At 68.0% G+C, this 14,765-nt stretch overlaps 5 protein-coding genes across 17 annotated transcripts; 1 reads left to right on the top strand and 4 right to left on the bottom strand.

Annotated features, from left to right (window-relative positions):
- Window positions 1-64: 64 nt before the first annotated feature.
- On the bottom strand, window positions 65-5,199 carry USP21 (ubiquitin specific peptidase 21). Of its 4 annotated transcripts, none has more exons than XM_037411831.1 (13): window positions 5,117-5,199; window positions 3,334-4,147; window positions 2,329-2,388; window positions 1,952-2,075; window positions 1,743-1,854; window positions 1,518-1,655; window positions 1,375-1,439; window positions 1,175-1,278; window positions 1,013-1,099; window positions 854-932; window positions 604-711; window positions 416-526; window positions 65-314 (listed from the first exon to the last, which is right to left on the bottom strand). In XM_037411831.1, exons 1-13 carry the CDS (start codon window positions 5,161-5,163, stop codon window positions 145-147), a joined length of 2,019 nt encoding a protein of 672 aa, XP_037267728.1. In that variant the 5' UTR covers window positions 5,164-5,199; the 3' UTR covers window positions 65-144. The 4 variants fall into 4 exon arrangements, with proteins under 4 accessions (XP_037267728.1, XP_037267729.1, XP_037267730.1 ...); XM_037411832.1 differs by having other exon boundaries at window positions 65-299; XM_037411833.1 differs by having other exon boundaries at window positions 99-314; window positions 416-530; window positions 5,117-5,198.
- Window positions 4,311-11,514, top strand: TOMM40L (translocase of outer mitochondrial membrane 40 like). Of its 5 annotated transcripts, none has more exons than XM_037411880.1 (9): window positions 4,311-4,436; window positions 9,461-9,528; window positions 9,636-9,728; window positions 9,930-10,031; window positions 10,145-10,250; window positions 10,325-10,447; window positions 10,569-10,645; window positions 10,825-10,927; window positions 11,000-11,514. In XM_037411880.1, exons 1-9 carry the CDS (start codon window positions 4,322-4,324, stop codon window positions 11,137-11,139), a joined length of 927 nt encoding a protein of 308 aa, XP_037267777.1. In that variant the 5' UTR covers window positions 4,311-4,321; the 3' UTR covers window positions 11,140-11,514. The 5 variants fall into 5 exon arrangements, with proteins under 5 accessions (XP_037267777.1, XP_037267778.1, XP_037267774.1 ...); XM_037411881.1 differs by lacking the exon at window positions 4,311-4,436 and adding an exon at window positions 8,718-8,796; XM_037411877.1 differs by lacking the exon at window positions 4,311-4,436 and adding an exon at window positions 8,925-9,195.
- Window positions 5,437-6,774, bottom strand: UFC1 (ubiquitin-fold modifier conjugating enzyme 1). 4 transcript variants are annotated; one of them, XM_037411903.1, is made up of 6 exons: window positions 6,357-6,567; window positions 6,210-6,277; window positions 6,068-6,085; window positions 5,869-5,945; window positions 5,711-5,801; window positions 5,455-5,636 (listed from the first exon to the last, which is right to left on the bottom strand). In XM_037411903.1, exons 1-6 carry the CDS (start codon window positions 6,514-6,516, stop codon window positions 5,565-5,567), a joined length of 486 nt encoding a protein of 161 aa, XP_037267800.1. In that variant the 5' UTR covers window positions 6,517-6,567; the 3' UTR covers window positions 5,455-5,564. The 4 variants fall into 4 exon arrangements, with proteins under 4 accessions (XP_037267798.1, XP_037267797.1, XP_037267800.1 ...); XM_037411902.1 differs by having other exon boundaries at window positions 5,469-5,636; window positions 6,022-6,085; window positions 6,394-6,549; XM_037411901.1 differs by lacking the exon at window positions 5,711-5,801 and having other exon boundaries at window positions 5,437-5,636; window positions 6,357-6,774.
- Window positions 6,815-7,317, bottom strand: LOC119159249 (apolipoprotein A-II-like). The gene is made up of 2 exons (XM_037411915.1): window positions 7,065-7,317; window positions 6,815-6,985 (listed from the first exon to the last, which is right to left on the bottom strand). The coding sequence occupies exons 1-2, from the start codon at window positions 7,265-7,267 to the stop codon at window positions 6,868-6,870; spliced, it is 321 nt and encodes a 106-aa protein (XP_037267812.1). The 5' UTR covers window positions 7,268-7,317; the 3' UTR covers window positions 6,815-6,867.
- NR1I3 (nuclear receptor subfamily 1 group I member 3) lies at window positions 11,490-14,331 on the bottom strand. Of its 3 annotated transcripts, none has more exons than XM_037411867.1 (9): window positions 14,246-14,331; window positions 13,785-14,018; window positions 13,203-13,333; window positions 12,686-12,858; window positions 12,396-12,604; window positions 12,176-12,321; window positions 11,974-12,090; window positions 11,789-11,894; window positions 11,490-11,713 (listed from the first exon to the last, which is right to left on the bottom strand). In XM_037411867.1, exons 2-9 carry the CDS (start codon window positions 13,955-13,957, stop codon window positions 11,584-11,586), a joined length of 1,185 nt encoding a protein of 394 aa, XP_037267764.1. In that variant the 5' UTR covers window positions 13,958-14,018; window positions 14,246-14,331; the 3' UTR covers window positions 11,490-11,583. The 3 variants fall into 3 exon arrangements, with proteins under 3 accessions (XP_037267764.1, XP_037267763.1, XP_037267765.1); XM_037411866.1 differs by having other exon boundaries at window positions 14,226-14,311; XM_037411868.1 differs by having other exon boundaries at window positions 13,833-14,018; window positions 14,226-14,311.
- Window positions 14,332-14,765: the final 434 nt, after the last annotated feature.

Genomic DNA, 14,765 nt, shown 5'->3' with positions numbered 1-14,765 from the left:
TCAACCACCCCCCCCCAGCAGAGCACCGGGCCCTGGCCAGGGCCAACCCTTCACACCTCCGACCTTCACCTTTTTAGCTTTTTTTTTAATAAATTTATTCACAAAAGCCACGCCCGGGGCAGCAGCCACCCCCGCCCTCTGTCTTCATGCCACCCCGGGGGCTCGGGGGCCGCAGCCCTGGCCCAGGGAGGGGGCAGCCCCGCACTTCAAGGTCCGAGGGGGCTCAGGGCCTCCTGCCGGGGGGCTCCTCCAGCTCGTAGAAGAGGACGTAGCCCTCGCTGGACGGCACCTGGTTCTCACTGATGGGTGAGACGCTGCGGCGGCACCCTCAGCCTGTGCCCACCCCAGCTGGGCAGGGGGGCACAGGGCCCAGGCGAGGGGGTGGTGTGGGGGTGGTGTGGTGGGGGTCACCTACCGGGAGTCATTGTAGACACGCCAGCCAGCCGGGTCCCGGCAGAAGGCGGTGTAGTGGCCATAGTGGACACTGCCCGAGTGGTTGCAGAGGGCGTAGAGACTGTAGACAGGGCTGCCTGCAGCAGGAGGCTGGGCTCAGCGCTGCCCCCCCACCGCAGCCCCCCACCACAGCCCCCCGCCACACCTCACCTGCCTTCTCGCTGGCAAACTCCCGCAGGTTGAGCTGCTGCAGCGGGAAGTCCACGAAGACGGAGCACTTCTTGATGGAGTAGCGGGTGGTGGAGAACCGGTTCAGGTCTGGGTACCGTCAAGGGAAATGTGGCCCCAGGTGGCTGGAAGGACAGCAGCCCCCTCTGGTCAATGCCCCCCCCCCCTCCCCCCCAAGCATCAGCAGCTCCGGGGGTCCCAGGCTCCCCACCCTCTGGTCCGTAAAGGATACGAAGCACCAAGATGCGGGGGAAGCGCTGGATGGTCAGCTTCTTCGTGCTCCGCGTCCGCTGCCGGCACTTGTCGCAGACCTGCCGGCAGCACGGCACCAGTGAGAGGGGGCTGGCAGTGCCGAGCCAGGGGTGCCGAGCCACCGGCTGCAGCCTCTTACCGGGGCATTCTCCGAGTCCAGCTCCTCCTCCTTGGTGAAGAGGCTGAAGCAGTCATGGAGTGAGACCTTCCCCCCAGCAAAGCTTTTCTGCAGAGGGAGAGAGTCAGGTGGCGGGGACCAGGGAGCAGCTGGGGGGGCCGGGGGGCTCTGCCCTGTCCCTACCTTTGGGATGGGCAGGGAGAGATCGCAGAAGACCTCAAAGGTGGTGGAGCGGTAGCCGCAAGCCTGGCACTTGAGGCAGCTCTTCAGTTGCCCCACAAAGAGGTCTGGGGGTGAGGTAGGGTGTGAGGCTGGGCAGAGAGGGAAACCTGGAGGGTTTTGGGGGTCTGGGGAAGGTGTCACCCCTGCCCAGCGGTGCTCACCCACAATCTTACTGTCCTCCCTCTCCAGGTATCGCTTCCACATCTGATTGGCGCGTTCGTCGTCGCTGCAGGGAGAGGTGGCGGGTTGGGCTGCATACTGTGGCCACCCACCCAGGACCCCTGGGGACCCCTCTGCCCCTCACCTCAACATCTCAGGGTCCTCCAACGCGGGGGTCCGCCGGGTGTCTGAGAGGATGCTGGGGGTTCTGCGACCCTTGCGGTTGATCTCCACATGCAGCCGATCCATGAAGAACTTGAGGAACTCCTGTGCATCCTGCTGACTGCAGGGGGAAAGAGCCATCGTGCCCACCACTGCCTCCAGCCCCCCAGTTGCCAGGGGTGCCCCAGGGCAGAGGGTGAAGCCTCACCTGTATCCGGTGAAGGAGGGGACGTATTTCTGAAAGACAGCCTTGAAACGCCCGGGGTTGACAGCCTCAGAGGAGTCAGGGTGCCAGAGGGCAGCGATCACATCAGCGAAGGCTGCGGGGACGGGGACGCACGGGGTGTCAGTACCAGCAGGGTTTGCGTAAGACACGGGACGGGGGGTGGGTGTAGGTGTGAGAAGTCCCCATCCCACCTTCGGTGAGCTCCTGGGGGGCACGGGAGCCAGGAGGCTGCTCCTGTTGGAAGTCCCGGCGCAGGCAGTAGTCCCGCAGAGGCTTGGTGCTGCTCAGGCACTGCAGCACGGCGTTCATGAAGCACTGCCGAGAGAGCAGCAGGGATGCAGTGACACCTTGGAGGGGGGCCGCTGGGCCTCAGCATGTCCCCCACCATCCTCTGCACTGCTGCATGTGCTCTGCTGTGCCACAGGGACCACCGAGGGGCTGGGGGATCTCCAGGGACACAACAGCCCTTGTGGGAGGGAACCGCTTCGCTACAGCTGCTGCAAGCCCGTGGTCCCCTGCACACCCCAGGACCGTGGGACAGGGGGGCTTGGGGGACGCGGGTGCTTACCGTGTTGCCCAGGTTCCTGAGGCCGACGTGGCCCGAGCCCAGCAGCAAGGTGTGGTGGGTCTGTGGGGACACGAAGGGACAGGAGTGAGACCTGTCCCCACGGAGCAGATACCTCCAGCCGCCCCTCAGCTTCTTACAGCTGGCCAGCCCCCCCCCGGCCACAGAGGCTTCACCTCACCACGGACGAGCAGCAGCCCCATGACAGCCGTGTGTATCACCGACTCGGAGATGTCGGTGCCATGGCCCTGCAGCTCCCGCTTGGTGAGCAAGGTGCGGTGCAACTTGCGTGGCAGCTCCACCAGCATGGCTCCCTGCAGCCCTGGCATGGCTCTGGCACCGCCTGGGTGCCAGGACGGACTGCGGCACCAGCATTGCTGGGCCCCCTCCACCTCCCTAAGCCACAGCTCATTAGCTGATCCGATTTCCCCTGGCTATTCTGGGCCTTGCTGGAGGCTCATCTCGGGGGGATTAATTAGCAGGAGAGCCACCTTGGGGACAGTGGGCATCCAGAGAACTGGGAGCAGAGGCAAACACACCCACCTGCTCTGCACCATGCCGACAAGGTGCAGAAGAGCGGTGCAGGGAGCAAGGTGGCTCAGCAGGGCCAAGGGGCAGCCCTGTGCCACTGGTGGGGAATGCGCCTTGGGGACCAAGCCATGTCACCGTCCCCCACCAGCACAGGCCCAGCCCCGGGATTTCAAGGTACCTAATCCTGACACGTGGCTCAAGACGAGTGGAGGCCAGGGCCCAGCTACTCCGTGGGGCGAAGGTGGATGTGGAAACAGGCACTGTACTGGCCAGCACCCCTGGAGCCAAGGCAACTCCACCCTTTTGCAGCTGGGGTTCCCCCAGGAGGAATGGAGCAGGGAGAGGTGAGACTGGCACCACCATCCCACCCCAGTGCTATCACCGACCCCGACAGAAGCGAAGCTGCTGCCCTGCAACCAGGAGCAACATGAGGGCCAGGGCATGTCCTGCTGGTGGGACAAATCGTGAGGCTCTTACGGCTGCCGCCTTCTCCTCGGTCCTGCCGGGTGCCGGGACTCTGCCCAGGGCGGGGCTGCCGGGTGCTGGAACGTTGGGGCTGTGGGCGTACGGGGGGTCGGGGGCAGTACGAGTCCTTGGGCAGCCCTCAGGCCGGACAGACAGCAGCGGGGTGGCCGGCTTCCCATCCAGCCCTGAAGAGACGTTGACCCTCCGGAGAGAGGAGCTCCTCTTGAGAGCCAGCGAGCCAGCACTCAGCTGATGGCTACAGTCCCTCAGCACCAGCCGGCTCAGCACTGCCGCCACGTCCTCAGCACGGCCACCACCACCACCACCACCACCCTGGCTCAGGTCCCCGATGCTGATGGATTTTGAGCGGGCCAGGTTGCTTCGCCGGCGTTCTGCTTCGCGCCCCGCCAGCGAGGCCCCAGCAGGCAGGGAGAAGGAGGCGCTGCCCAGCACAGCACCTGCCTGGGGAGAACCAGGCACACGCACCGCATGGTCTGCCTTCATGGGCCCCCGCCGGCATGCCGAGCTGCGGACAGCCTCCCCCCGTTTTGAGGCCCGACCCCGGTCCAGCTCCAACTTCTTGCCGCGGTCGTCCAGCGAGCCAGGCCGGGGTGGCAGGAGGCGAAGCTTGGGTGCCGGGGAGAGCCCGTTGGCAGCGGTGGCAGAGGCCAGGGAGGCAGCATGGCGCTCCTGGCTCAGGGCCCGGTGCCCGCTGGGCAGCTTCGTGGCAGCCTTGGGCTGTGAGGTGATGACAGCATGGTCCCTGGCCCGGCCGATGCGGTGCTCCGAGGCTTGGGGCATCGTGGGGACAGCCAAGAGGGGAGCCCTGCAGGGAGAGGGATGGGCTGATACCCACGGCATCAAGCCGGTGTGCAGGGGCACCGGGGCATGCACCCACCTCTCTTGCCGCGCCTCCTCCCGCCAGCACTGCTCACAGCCCGCCGTGGCCAGCGGCCGGCCGGAGAGTCCCGTCGGCAGGGGCCCTGCGGCACAAGGAGAGATGCTCCAGGTCACCGGACGGGACCAGGGGGTGGCACACGGTCCCGGCGAGACCCCACAGCCCCCCCTCATACAGCTGCCGCGGCACCGACGGGAGGCAAGCGCTGTGCTGGCGGGTGAGTCGCAGAGGTGCCTGGCACCACCGGGATCGGGGCCCTCCTGCCTTCCTGCTCCGCGTTCTGCCGAGATCCCGCTCGGAGCGGCCGGGCAGCCACTCCCCGGCTCCTGCTCCGCAGGGGCACCTGGCACCGTCGCGGGCTGGGGGGGGGGGGCGCAGGCCCTGCGCAGGGCCCGCCGGTTCCCAGCGCCGGCCGGGGAGGGGCTGGGCCGCGGCGGCTGCACCCGGAGAAGGGCTGGAGTGGCCCCCGGGGGAGCTCCGAGCCGCTGAGCACCCGCCAGCCCGGCTCCAGCGGGTGGACCCGGCGGGAGGGTCCGCGGTGCGGCCGCGGGGGCTGCGGCACGGCGGGAGCCCCCAGCCTGCGCGAAGGGCTCCGCGGGGCCAGCCGCGACAGTGGCGAAAGCCCCCCGCCCCGCCCGGCCTCTGCCCCTCGCCCTCCCCTCCATCCCGGGCACCGCGCTGCAGAGCCCCGCGTCCCACCCCCTGCGCGGTACCGGGGGGCACTGCGGGGGAAGGGGGGGGGGGCGGGGGGGCGGCGGGCGGGCGATCCCCCCCCCTCTCGGCCTTGCTGCCCGCCCCTCGCCCCAGCCCCGCAGAGCCCCTCCCCTACCTGCCCCCCCCCCCCATCCCCCCGCTGCCCCCCACCCCCGCGGGGCCACCGCCCGCCGCCACTGTTACCTCCCGCGGGCCGCCATGGCAACAACTCCCGCAGCACCCGCCGCCATCTTTGCGCCTCCCGCCCTTCGCCCCGCCCCCGGCAGCATCGCGCGCCGCACTGCGCCTGCGCCGCCGCAGCGCCACGCCCCCCGCCCCGCGCCACCGCGTCGCTATGGAGACCGCGCGGCGTCCCCCGCCGCTCTTAAAGGAGCCGCCGCACCCCGTCTTCTTAAAGAAACAGCGCGTTCCGGTGAAGTGTTACTGTAGGGTCGCGCTGGGCGGCTGGACCCCCGAGGTCTGGGGGTACCCCCGCTAGGACCCCCAGAGCAGCAGGCAAGGGCAAGGCTGGAACTGAAGAGTTTATTGAGGAGCAGCAGCGAAGTGGCAGAGGGGCAGTGGGCGCAGCTGGGGTGGGGGTGGGGGGCGGGCGCGGTGCTGCACCGCACCAGCGCTCCCCTCCAGCCACCGCTCACTTCTCCTTGTGCTGGATGATGCCTTTGGCGACGAGGTCGGGGATCTCCACAGCCAGCCACGGGCCCAGCTGTGGGGAAAGAGGGTGAGCAGCCCCACAGGGACCACCCCCCAAACGGGGACACCCCCCCCCCCGCGACTCACCCCCAGCGCCATCAGATGGGCCAAACCGAATTTGGGGACGTTCCTAGCCCAGAGGGGCTTGAAGTGGTCGCTGAGGCAGATCTTGCCGCCCCTGCAGGGAGGAGGCAGCTGTCAGCTCCCCCCCGGCCCTCCTCGGGGCGGCAGCGCCCTTCACCCACCTGTACATCTTGGCTGTCTTCCCGTCCAGCTCGGGGATGGCAATCTCGGGGGCGGTGGAGGGGTAGGTCACCGGGATCTGGGGTGGGCAGACGGGGGTCAGCGGCCCCTCAAGCCCCCCGGCCCCGCGGCCCCCTGACCCCTACCCCACTCACATCAAACTCGATGGCAAACTCATACTTGAGCAGCTCATGGACGTACCAGCACTTCCCGAACCACCTGCAACACACGCGGGAGCGGCCCCCGCCCCCCTCAGTCCCGGGACCTCCTCCGCACACTGAGGCGGCCCGGGGGCGGCGGGAGGCCCGGTCCGTGCCCCACCCTACCGGCCCCGTTCACCCACCGGGTGCCCTCGGCGTTGGACTCTAGACGGAACCAGTCGTTGTCGGCGCGCTTGTTGTTCTCTACGTACTGGGGGGCGAGCGGGGGTGAGCGGAGGGAACCGGGGGAGAAGCCGGGGGGGGTGGGGGGTGGGAACCGGGGGACACACCGGGGGAGCCTGACCGGCGGGGCTTGGCCCGGCACACCTGGATGAGGGCGCGGTACTCCTCCTTCAGGCGCGGCGCCCAGCCCTCCCGGTCCCGCGGTCCCGCCGACGTCCGCAACAGCGGCAGCTCCGCCACCGCCCGCCGCGCCGCCTCCTCCGCCATCTCCCCGCCGCCGGAAGCGGCCCATCTTGGCTCGGGGCGGAAGTGACGACAGCGGAAGCGCTGGCCCCGCGCCGCCATCTTGCTTGGGGGCGCGACGCGCGGCGACAAGGGCGTGTAGCAGGTTGGCGCCGCCATCTTTATTAGGGGCACGCCCGGGGCGCGAAGCTGCTTTGGCGTCTTTACCTGTAGTGCTAGCAGCACTGAGTTTGTGGGGTCTCAGCCGCTCCCGCACCTCCTCCTTCCCTCCCTCCCTCCCTCCCTCCCCTGGGCTTTCCCCCAGCACCAAGGACACGGCAGCGGCAGCTCCAAGACTTTATTGTCACAGGGGTATGGGGGTTGCCGTGGCAGGGCTCAGGGCTGCCCCTCACCCTTGCCCAGGTCCAGCAGTGGTAAGAAGAGGCTGAGGACGTTGCTCTGCAGCTCCTGGGCCAGTGGGGCCAGCTGCTTGTTAGCCCGGTCCAGGTAGGCCCTGGTGGAGAGACAGGCCATGAAGGGGGTGCCAAGGGGCAGCTGAGGGGAGGCCCCATGCCCACTGCTGCCCCCCATACTCAGCCTGGCTGTGCAGCTCCTCTGCCTGCAGCTTCTGCGGCAGGTCTTTGGTCATGAAGCTGGAGAGAGACAGGAAATAGCGGCTGAAGAAGTCATCGATGGCCGCAGGGACAGCCTCCTCATCCGGAGTCTCGCGCCTCACCAGAGCGGCCTGGAGGTGGCAGGCGCAGAGCAGCACCAGGGCGGCCACCAGCACCTTCATCTCTGCAGGGCTGGGGGTCCTGTGGGGCTGGATCAGCGGTGGCTGGCGTGTCCCATGGCTCTACCATCCCCTTCTGCCCTGCAGCAGCTTCCCACCCCCCTGCTGCTGCTGCAGCATCCCCATCGTGCCCCATCCCACCCCATGGAACCTCGGTCCCCCTCCTGCCCTGCAGCACTGCCCCATCCCTGCCCCACAGCTCCAGTATCCCCACCCTATGGCCATGGGCCTGTCCCAGCCCCACTGGCATCACCCTGCCCCACTCCTGTCCCATCCCACCCCACGGCATTATCCACCCTGCCCCATTCCAGCCCCACAGCCTTGTCCTGCCCAGGCGCTGGGTGCCAGATAACACTCACCTCACAGGACTGTGGGGGTGCCCTCTCGGGGACTGCTTATATTCCCCGGGCCAGCTCCCGCCCCTGGGCCAGGGAGGCCATGCCGGCCCCTGCCACAGCCTGGGTAAACACGGTGGGGGTAAGGGTCACTGCAGGGGGCAGCCCCTCCTTGTCCTCACCAAGGGTGGCCCTGCACCCTGGGGCCCTGTCCCCCTGGGCAGGACATGGATAGTGGGTGACAATGGCCCAGGGGTTTTGGCTGCGGGGGAGACATGGGAGCTGGGGCTGCCACCATGGGGGCTTGGCTGATGTCCCTGTGGTGTGTGGTGGTCCCATGGCACTTGGTTGCTCTGTGGCATGTTGGAGCCCTGTGGCAAGTGGTAGCCCCGTGGCACATTGCAGTCCCACAACATGCTGTACCCATACAGCATAGCGGGACCTCCAAAGCAGTCCTACCTGCCCCCAGCCTCAGGCCCCCTCATGCTCCAGCTGCAGCACTCACCACCCCTCTGCCCCAGTCCTGTGGGTTCAGGTGGCTGCTCCACTCTGGGGTCCTGGTTTGGTGGGGGCGGCCTGGGGGGCTGCGCACCAGCCTGCCCCGGCATCTGTGGGGCAAAGGTTGTCACCTGCCTTATCGCTGACCCTTGGCTGCCAACGTGACAGTGTGACTCAGCATGGGGCAGTGGGGGGCTGTCCCTGCTGACTCCTGGTGGCAGCACCCATGGGGGGGGAACCTGGGGACACCCCACCACGGGGCCCAGCCAGGGGCCAGCTGTGGCGCTGTTTGGGCACACACGGCCAAAGGGCACCTGTGTGGCACCAGGGACAAAAGCTCTTCATTCCCTGGGCTCACCCGTGGGGCCACTGGGGCCCCTTTCCCTCTGAGCCCCTGCCTACACCAGCTGTTTCCAGGAAAGCTGCAGGTGACGGCAGCAAGGACAGGGGACACAGGGAAGGTCCAGGGACACAGGGCAGAGGGCAAGGAGTGGGATGCAGGACTGAGGATGTAGAGCAAGCAGGGGGACGGGATGTGTGTGGGAGGGGGCACAGGGAGGGGCCGCGGGAGGCAAATGGAGGGGAATTGAGGCACAGCTAGCAGGGTCTGGGGGCGCAAGGAGGGGATGTGGGACATGAAGGGGTGCAGGGAGGAGGGACAGAGAGGACACAGGAACGGAACGGGAGGGGGGAAACAAGGTGAGGGGGACACACAGGACGCGGCGGGGTGGGCGCGGGGCTGCACCGGCGTGGCGGAACGCGGCAGCACCGGAACAGCACTGCGCGGGGCCGGGGCTCCGGGGGGGCTCGGTGGCTGCGGCCCCGCCCCGCCGGCTCAGCCAATGGGCGGCGAGTGCTGCCCGCCCCAGCAATGGCGGCGGCGGCCTCGGGCGGGCGCGTCCTCGCGAAGCCGCTTCCGGCAGCGGCGGTGCCCGCGCCCGCGATGGCGGCGCCCGGCGGCGACGAGGGGCGCGGGCGGCCGTAGAGCCGGGCCGGGCATGGGCAACGCGCTGGGCCCCGCCGCGCCCCGGGCCCCGCGCCGAGGGGAGCCGCTCGGGAGCCCCGGCAGCTTCGATGAGCTGCACCGGCAGTGCAAAGGTGGGGCTGGGAGGCCAGCGGCGCCCAGGGGGTGGCGGGGCCAGGCCCTCGGGTGGCCCCGGCGGCGGTGGGGGGTCCTGGCGGCGTGGGTGGACGGGCTGGCAGCGGGGGGCACGGCGGTGCCGGTGGGGAGGGGCGTGGGTGGCCTTCGGGGCGGTGGGCTGGTAGCGGAGGCTGGCCCCAGGGCGGGGGGCTGCCTGGGGGGTCTGGCCGCGGAGCGGGGAGCTGGCAGCGGGGCCCCCGCTCAGGCCCCTCTTTCCCGCAGAGGTTTTCCCGCAGCAAATGGAGGGGGTGAAGCTGATCGTCACCAAGACCCTGAGCAGCCACTTCCAGGTCAGGGGCACCACAGGGACTTGCGGGGGGGGAGGACTGTGCTGCGGGGGGAGCGGCTGCCCCCGCCCCCGGCTGCCCCCCGGTTCCCTGACATCCCGTCCCCGCAGGTGACGCACACGGTTCACATGAGCACCCTTGGCCCCTCCAGCTACCACTTCAATGCCACTTTCGTGGGGGACCGCCAGCTCGGCCCCACCGAGGTGAGATCCTGCACCCTGGAGTGAGGGGTGCCCTCAGGGTGGCTGCATGGCCCCAAGATGGGGGGTGAGGTGGCACGGGGGTGTTATGAGGGTGGGTGGGGGTTATCTCAGGGCAAGGGGGCCCCACCCTGCAGCTCAAGTCAGGATCACGGGAGGCAGGGGGTTCCTGTCTCCCCAGCTGACGCCCTGCCTCGTCCCCAGGCCTTCCCCACGCTGATTGGGGACATGGACAACAGCGGCAGCCTCAATGCCCAAGTGCTGCACCTTGTGGCCGAGCGCATCCGCACCAAAGCTGTCTTCCAGGTGGGGCCAGGTGGGAGATGACCCCGCAGTAGTGGGTGCTGGAGGGTCTCTGGCACCCCTAGCCGGCGGCAGGGGCGATGGCAGTACCTGCCGCGGTGCCTGTCCCTTCACAGACTCACCAGACCAAGTTCGTGACGTGGCAGTTCGACGGCGAGTACCGGGGGGACGACTGCACCGCTACCCTCACGCTGGGCAACCCCGATCTCCTTGGCGAGTCTGGTGAGCAGGGTATTCCCCCCTCTGGCTGCCAGGCCCGGGGGGGCTGTGTGCTGAGGGCCGTACTGTCCCCACAGTGATCCTGGTGGCCCATTTCCTCCAGAGCATCACCTCCCGCCTTGTCCTGGGTGGGGAGATGGTTTACCACCGGCGGCCAGGGGAGGAGGGAGCCATCCTCACGCTGGCGGGCAAATACACGGGTATGCAGGCGCCCTGCGCTTGAGGGGGCTGCAGACACAGCCCTGGGGGTCCTGCCTGTCGTGCTGGCCCCGGCGGGATGCCCCGGCTCCCCTCGCCCTCTGCTTTACTTCTCTCTTCCAGCTCTAAAGTGGGTGGCAACGCTGAACGTGGGGTATGGTGGTGCCCATGCCAGCTACTACCACCGAGCCAACGAGCAGGTGAGTGTCCCCTGTGTGTCCCTCTCCCCTGTGTGTCCCTCTCCCCTGTGTGTCCCTCTCCCCTGTGTGTCCCTCTCCCCTGTGTGTCCCTCTCCCCTGTGTGTCCCTCTCCCCTGTGTGTCCCTCTCCCCTGTGTGTCCCTCTCTCTGCCCCAGGGCCTCAGGTTTTCCTCCCCCCAGGTGCAGGTTGGGGTGGAGCTGGAGGCCAACACCCGGCTGCAGGATACCACCTTCGCCTTTGGCTACCAGCTCAACCTGCCACAGGCCAACATGGTCTTCAGAGGTGAGCGAGGAGCCGTACCGGCACCTGGCAGCCCCAGCGCTGGCCAGGCCCTCATCCTGTTCACCCTCGCAGGGCTCCTGGACAGTAATTGGAGCGTTGGGGGCGTTCTGGAGAAGAAGCTGCCCCCCCTGCCCGTCACCCTGGCTCTGGGTGCCTTCCTGAACCACTGGAAGAACCGTTTCCACTGCGGCTTCAGCGTCATTGTGGGCTGAGGGACCGCAGGGGTGGGCGGCACGTGCCACCGTCCTGCTCAGGGAGCTGCTGTGCGCGGCACCAGCTGGGCCCTGCATTTGTGCCAGGGTGTCAGGGGAGCCGATGGTGTGGAGACCTGGTCCCTTGTGGCCGGGGGACACTGTGTGACAGCACGTGGCTTGTGTTAGCACCTTTGGGCTGAGGAGCAGCTGCTGCTTGGGGCCTGGGGGCCTCCATGGGCCCTGGCGCTCACCTGTGCCGCCCTCCTCGCCCCAGCACCATGCTTCCCTCTGCTCCCACCCCTGCTCTGCCTCGGTTTCCCTCCAGCGGCGCAGGGGGTGGCTCTGGGCGCACACATCTGCAGAGCCTGGAAAAATAAAGGAGCTTTACTCTGCCCTGTAAAGTGCAGTGATAGCTGTTGAGCTGCGGTGCCCACAGCTGGGGGCTGGAACATGTTGCGGGCTCTAGCTGATGATTTCGGAGAGCAGCGGCGTCATGGAGGACAGGTCCTGGATGTGGAGTATCTGCCGCGTGTTCTCCACCTTCAGCGTCTGCAGCTCAGTCAGCAGCAGCAGCAGCTTTGCATAGAGAAACCTGGGAGGCGGGGACGGGATGCCTGGCTCAGACCCAGAGGGGACCGAGGCCGTGCCCACCCTCCCCTGCACGTACCTGCCCTCAGGCATGGGGTGCTGGTGGTCGATGTAGCTCTTGAGTGTCAGGGCCACCTTCTCCTGGAACTGATCGATGAAGTCCCGCTGGGTGATGCCGGCGTGGTCTGGGGGCGCAGGGTGAGTGGGTACCTGTCAGCAGGGCCAAGGGGACGCCCCACTGCTGCGGCCCCCCGCAGTCCCTACCTGGTGAGAAGAGCAGCATGGCCTGGAGCAGGACGTACTCTGCCTCGTGCAGATGCAGCTTCTTCAGGCTAATGTGGAACTTGAGCAGTGGCTCCAGGTAGATCTGCTGAAAGCCGGCTGGGGGGAGTGTGGCGGTGACAGGTGAGCTGGGATGGGGACATGGCTTACCCCTGCTCCCCGGTGCTGCCGCGCTCCACCTCACCCAGGGCTCCGTCCTGGATGGTGTAGCAGTGCTGCCCGCACTCCCAGGCATTGGTCTCTGCGTTGAAGACAGTGTTGAACTGGATCTGGCAGATGTCCAGGGTGGCCCCTTTCAGCAGCGAGATCTGGTCATCGATGGGCAAGCTCCTGCCGGGGGTGAGGGGAGGCATCAGGGCCAGGGTGGCAGCGGGGGGCCCCTGCCCATGCTCCCCCTTGCAGACCTGAAGGCTGGGATCTCCTTGGCAAAGTTGATGACTTGCTGGATCATGAAAGTGCTGAGGTCGGCAAAGTGGGGCAGCATGGAGAAGACATCAGGCAGCACTTCGTCGTCCAGGCAGTCTGGCTGCAGGGACGGTGGCCATGCAGCAGGGCCACCTGGCTCCGGTGGGCTCTGTGGCTGCGGGCTGGGAACGTAGAGTCGCACAGCAGGCTGCGGTGAAGGCAGCCAGGGTGTCAGCGCCGTGCTGGGGCACCTGCAGGGACAGCCGGGTTCCAGGGGCTCCCCACTCACCCAGTAGTGTGTGAACTGGGAGAAGCTGGAGTCGAAGGTGTGCTGGTGGGCTGCGATGAGGATGCCGATGAGCTCCTGCTGCTCCGCCGTCAGCCCCACCGGCTGCTCCCGCGCCAGCCGCCGCTGGCCCCACAGTGCCCGCCGCCGCCGCAGAGCCTCCTCGGACATGATCACTGCCGCCCCACCGCCACCGTCACCCCCAGCCCAGCGACCAGAGTCACTGGTGGCAGGGGGCGCCGGGTGCTCGGAGATGCCAGCACCTCATGATCCACTCTCCCCGAGGTGGTCCCCCTTGTCCCCTCTCTCCTGTGCCCCCCTGCTGTCACTTCTAAGCCTCTGTCCCTTGCTGTCCCCTTGCCCCTGGGCTGCCCCATCCCCTCTGCCCCCATGTCCTCCCCTGCCACTCCACCTAGGCTGGTCACCTCTGCCCCATGTCCTCACCCTGTCCTCCCACCCAGTCTTCCGTGTCCCCCTCCTCCTCCCCAGGTCTCCCCTGTGTCCCCGCCACCGCACTCACTGTCCTTCCGCATGCCCACATCGAGGCACTTCTGGAGGCGGCAGGCCTGGCACTGCCGCCGCTTCGCCTTGGTGATGGGGCAGCTCTGGGTGAAGGGGCAGGTGAAGCGGATGCCCTTGTTGATGGAGCGCCTGGAGGGACATGGGCCCAGCCATGAGGCCACGGGGACTGTCACTCTGTCCCCGGGGGGTGGGCAGCAGGGGCTGGGGGACAGGATGTCCTAGGGCAGGGGCCACCTCCAGCCCCCCGGACCCCATCACCACTGTGCCCTGGAGAAGCCAGGTGGCCTGAGCATGGGGTGGCAGCTGTTGTCCTGTCTTGTCCTACCCAGTCCCTGTCCATGGGACCATCTTGTTCCATCCCACCCTGCTGTGTCTTGTCCCAGCCCATTTGTCCCAGCCCGTCGTGTCCCATTTCAGTCCATCTTGTCACATCCCATCCTGTCCCGTCCCATCCCGTCTTGTCCCTCCCCATCCTGTCCTGCCCCATCCCATCTTGTCCCCTTCCTCAGCCTCATCCCACCTTGTCCCTCATCCGGTGCTGCAGAGCAGCCGTGGATCCCCCCGCGGTGGCAGCCCCCACCTGAAGAAGCCCTTGCAGCCCTCACACGTCATGACGTGGAAGTGATACCCGGTGGCACGGTCCCCGCACACAGCACAGACTTTCTCCTCCCTGGGCTCCGCGTCCTCCCCCTCGGGGCCCTGGGGTCCCAGCAGCGGGCAGGGGCTTCTGTCCGCATCTGAGGTGCTTGACATCGATGTGGCCAGGGACGCGGGTGATGGCACCCGAGCAGGGCAACCACAGCAAGGACGGAGCCTGCAGGCCAGGGTGAGTGTGCGGGGTGTGAGCATGTGCACACGCATGTGTGTACACACGGTGCAGCTCCCGCTTGAGCAACACCTGGCACTGTGCCCCGCAGGGCAGCTGCTGCCCCGGCACCGGCTCCTGCGCCCCGTCCCCTACACGTCCCCCAAAAGCACAGTGTCCCACCCACCCCACAGCGTGCTGTCCTCATGCACCCACCTGCCGCTGTGGCCCCTCACCTCGGCCACCACCGAGCCACCACCTGGCACCCTGAAGGTGACCGGTGCCCCTTGGTGCCAGTGCTGGGACCTGGTGTCTGCTGGCGTAGCTGGTGCCCGGTGCTGGCTGCCACAGAGCGCGGGGCCAGCTGGCCCCTGCCCGTCCCCACCGCCGCCTGGCCAGAGCCTGTGGAGTTTGAACCTTGAACTTGAGCGAGGCTGCAGCAGGCGGGGACAGGCAGCATGGGAGGGGCAAGTGGGGACAGGCAGGTGTGGGCATGGCGGGCACAGGGGACAGGCAGACATGGAGGGGACAGGCAGGGGACAGACAGACATGGGGCCTGGCAGGCAGGGGACATGCACATGGCTGCTGGGGGGGTGTCTGAGCAGTGGGGAGACCACGGTGGCAGCCATCCCGCCATTGGTGACCCTGGAGGAAGGTCCCTGTCCCCAGCCACTGCAGTGACACCTGGTCCCAGGACCCTGGGCAGCTCCTGTTGCCCCCCCGCATGTCCCCCTCCACAGCACCTCAGGGGGTGGC

The sequence above is a fragment of the Falco rusticolus genome, chromosome 19 (genome assembly GCF_015220075.1).
Source record: "Falco rusticolus isolate bFalRus1 chromosome 19, bFalRus1.pri, whole genome shotgun sequence".
NCBI lineage: Eukaryota > Metazoa > Chordata > Aves > Falconiformes > Falconidae > Falco > Falco rusticolus.
This window is presented reverse-complemented; position numbering and strand designations above follow the sequence as displayed.

Excerpts from the sequence above, each read along its gene's own strand:
- NR1I3 (XM_037411867.1), bottom strand. The coding sequence starts at position 13,957 with ATGTCAAGCACCTCAGATGCGGACAGAAGCCCCTGCCCGCTGCTGGGA. Across the intron at positions 12,091-12,175 it reads CATCCAGGACGGAGCCCTGG|CCGGCTTTCAGCAGATCTAC; the intron begins GTGAGGTGGAGC and ends CACTCCCCCCAG. Across the intron at positions 11,714-11,788 it reads CACCCCATGCCTGAGGGCAG|GTTTCTCTATGCAAAGCTGC; the intron begins GTACGTGCAGGG and ends CCCGCCTCCCAG.
- USP21 (XM_037411831.1), bottom strand. The coding sequence starts at position 5,163 with ATGGCGGCGGGTGCTGCGGGAGTTGTTGCCATGGCGGCCCGCGGGAG. Across the intron at positions 1,100-1,174 it reads TCTCCCTGCCCATCCCAAAG|AAAAGCTTTGCTGGGGGGAA; the intron begins GTAGGGACAGGG and ends CTCCCTCTGCAG. Across the intron at positions 315-415 it reads CGTGTCTACAATGACTCCCG|CGTCTCACCCATCAGTGAGA; the intron begins GTAGGTGACCCC and ends GTGCCGCCGCAG.
- TOMM40L (XM_037411877.1), top strand. The coding sequence starts at position 8,940 with ATGGGCGGCGAGTGCTGCCCGCCCCAGCAATGGCGGCGGCGGCCTCGG. Across the intron at positions 10,032-10,144 it reads GCACCAAAGCTGTCTTCCAG|ACTCACCAGACCAAGTTCGT; the intron begins GTGGGGCCAGGT and ends GTCCCTTCACAG. Across the intron at positions 10,251-10,324 it reads CGATCTCCTTGGCGAGTCTG|TGATCCTGGTGGCCCATTTC; the intron begins GTGAGCAGGGTA and ends CTGTCCCCACAG.
- UFC1 (XM_037411901.1), bottom strand. The coding sequence starts at position 6,651 with ATGGCGGCGCCAACCTGCTACACGCCCTTGTCGCCGCGCGTCGCGCCC. Across the intron at positions 6,278-6,356 it reads CCGCCGGTCAGGCTCCCCCG|TACGTAGAGAACAACAAGCG; the intron begins GTGTGTCCCCCG and ends CTCGCCCCCCAG. Across the intron at positions 5,637-5,868 it reads AAGACAGCCAAGATGTACAG|CTGGGCCCGTGGCTGGCTGT; the intron begins GTGGGTGAAGGG and ends CTTTCCCCACAG.
- LOC119159249 (XM_037411915.1), bottom strand. The coding sequence starts at position 7,267 with ATGAAGGTGCTGGTGGCCGCCCTGGTGCTGCTCTGCGCCTGCCACCTC. Across the intron at positions 6,986-7,064 it reads GAGCTGCACAGCCAGGCTGA|GGCCTACCTGGACCGGGCTA; the intron begins GTATGGGGGGCA and ends TCTCTCCACCAG.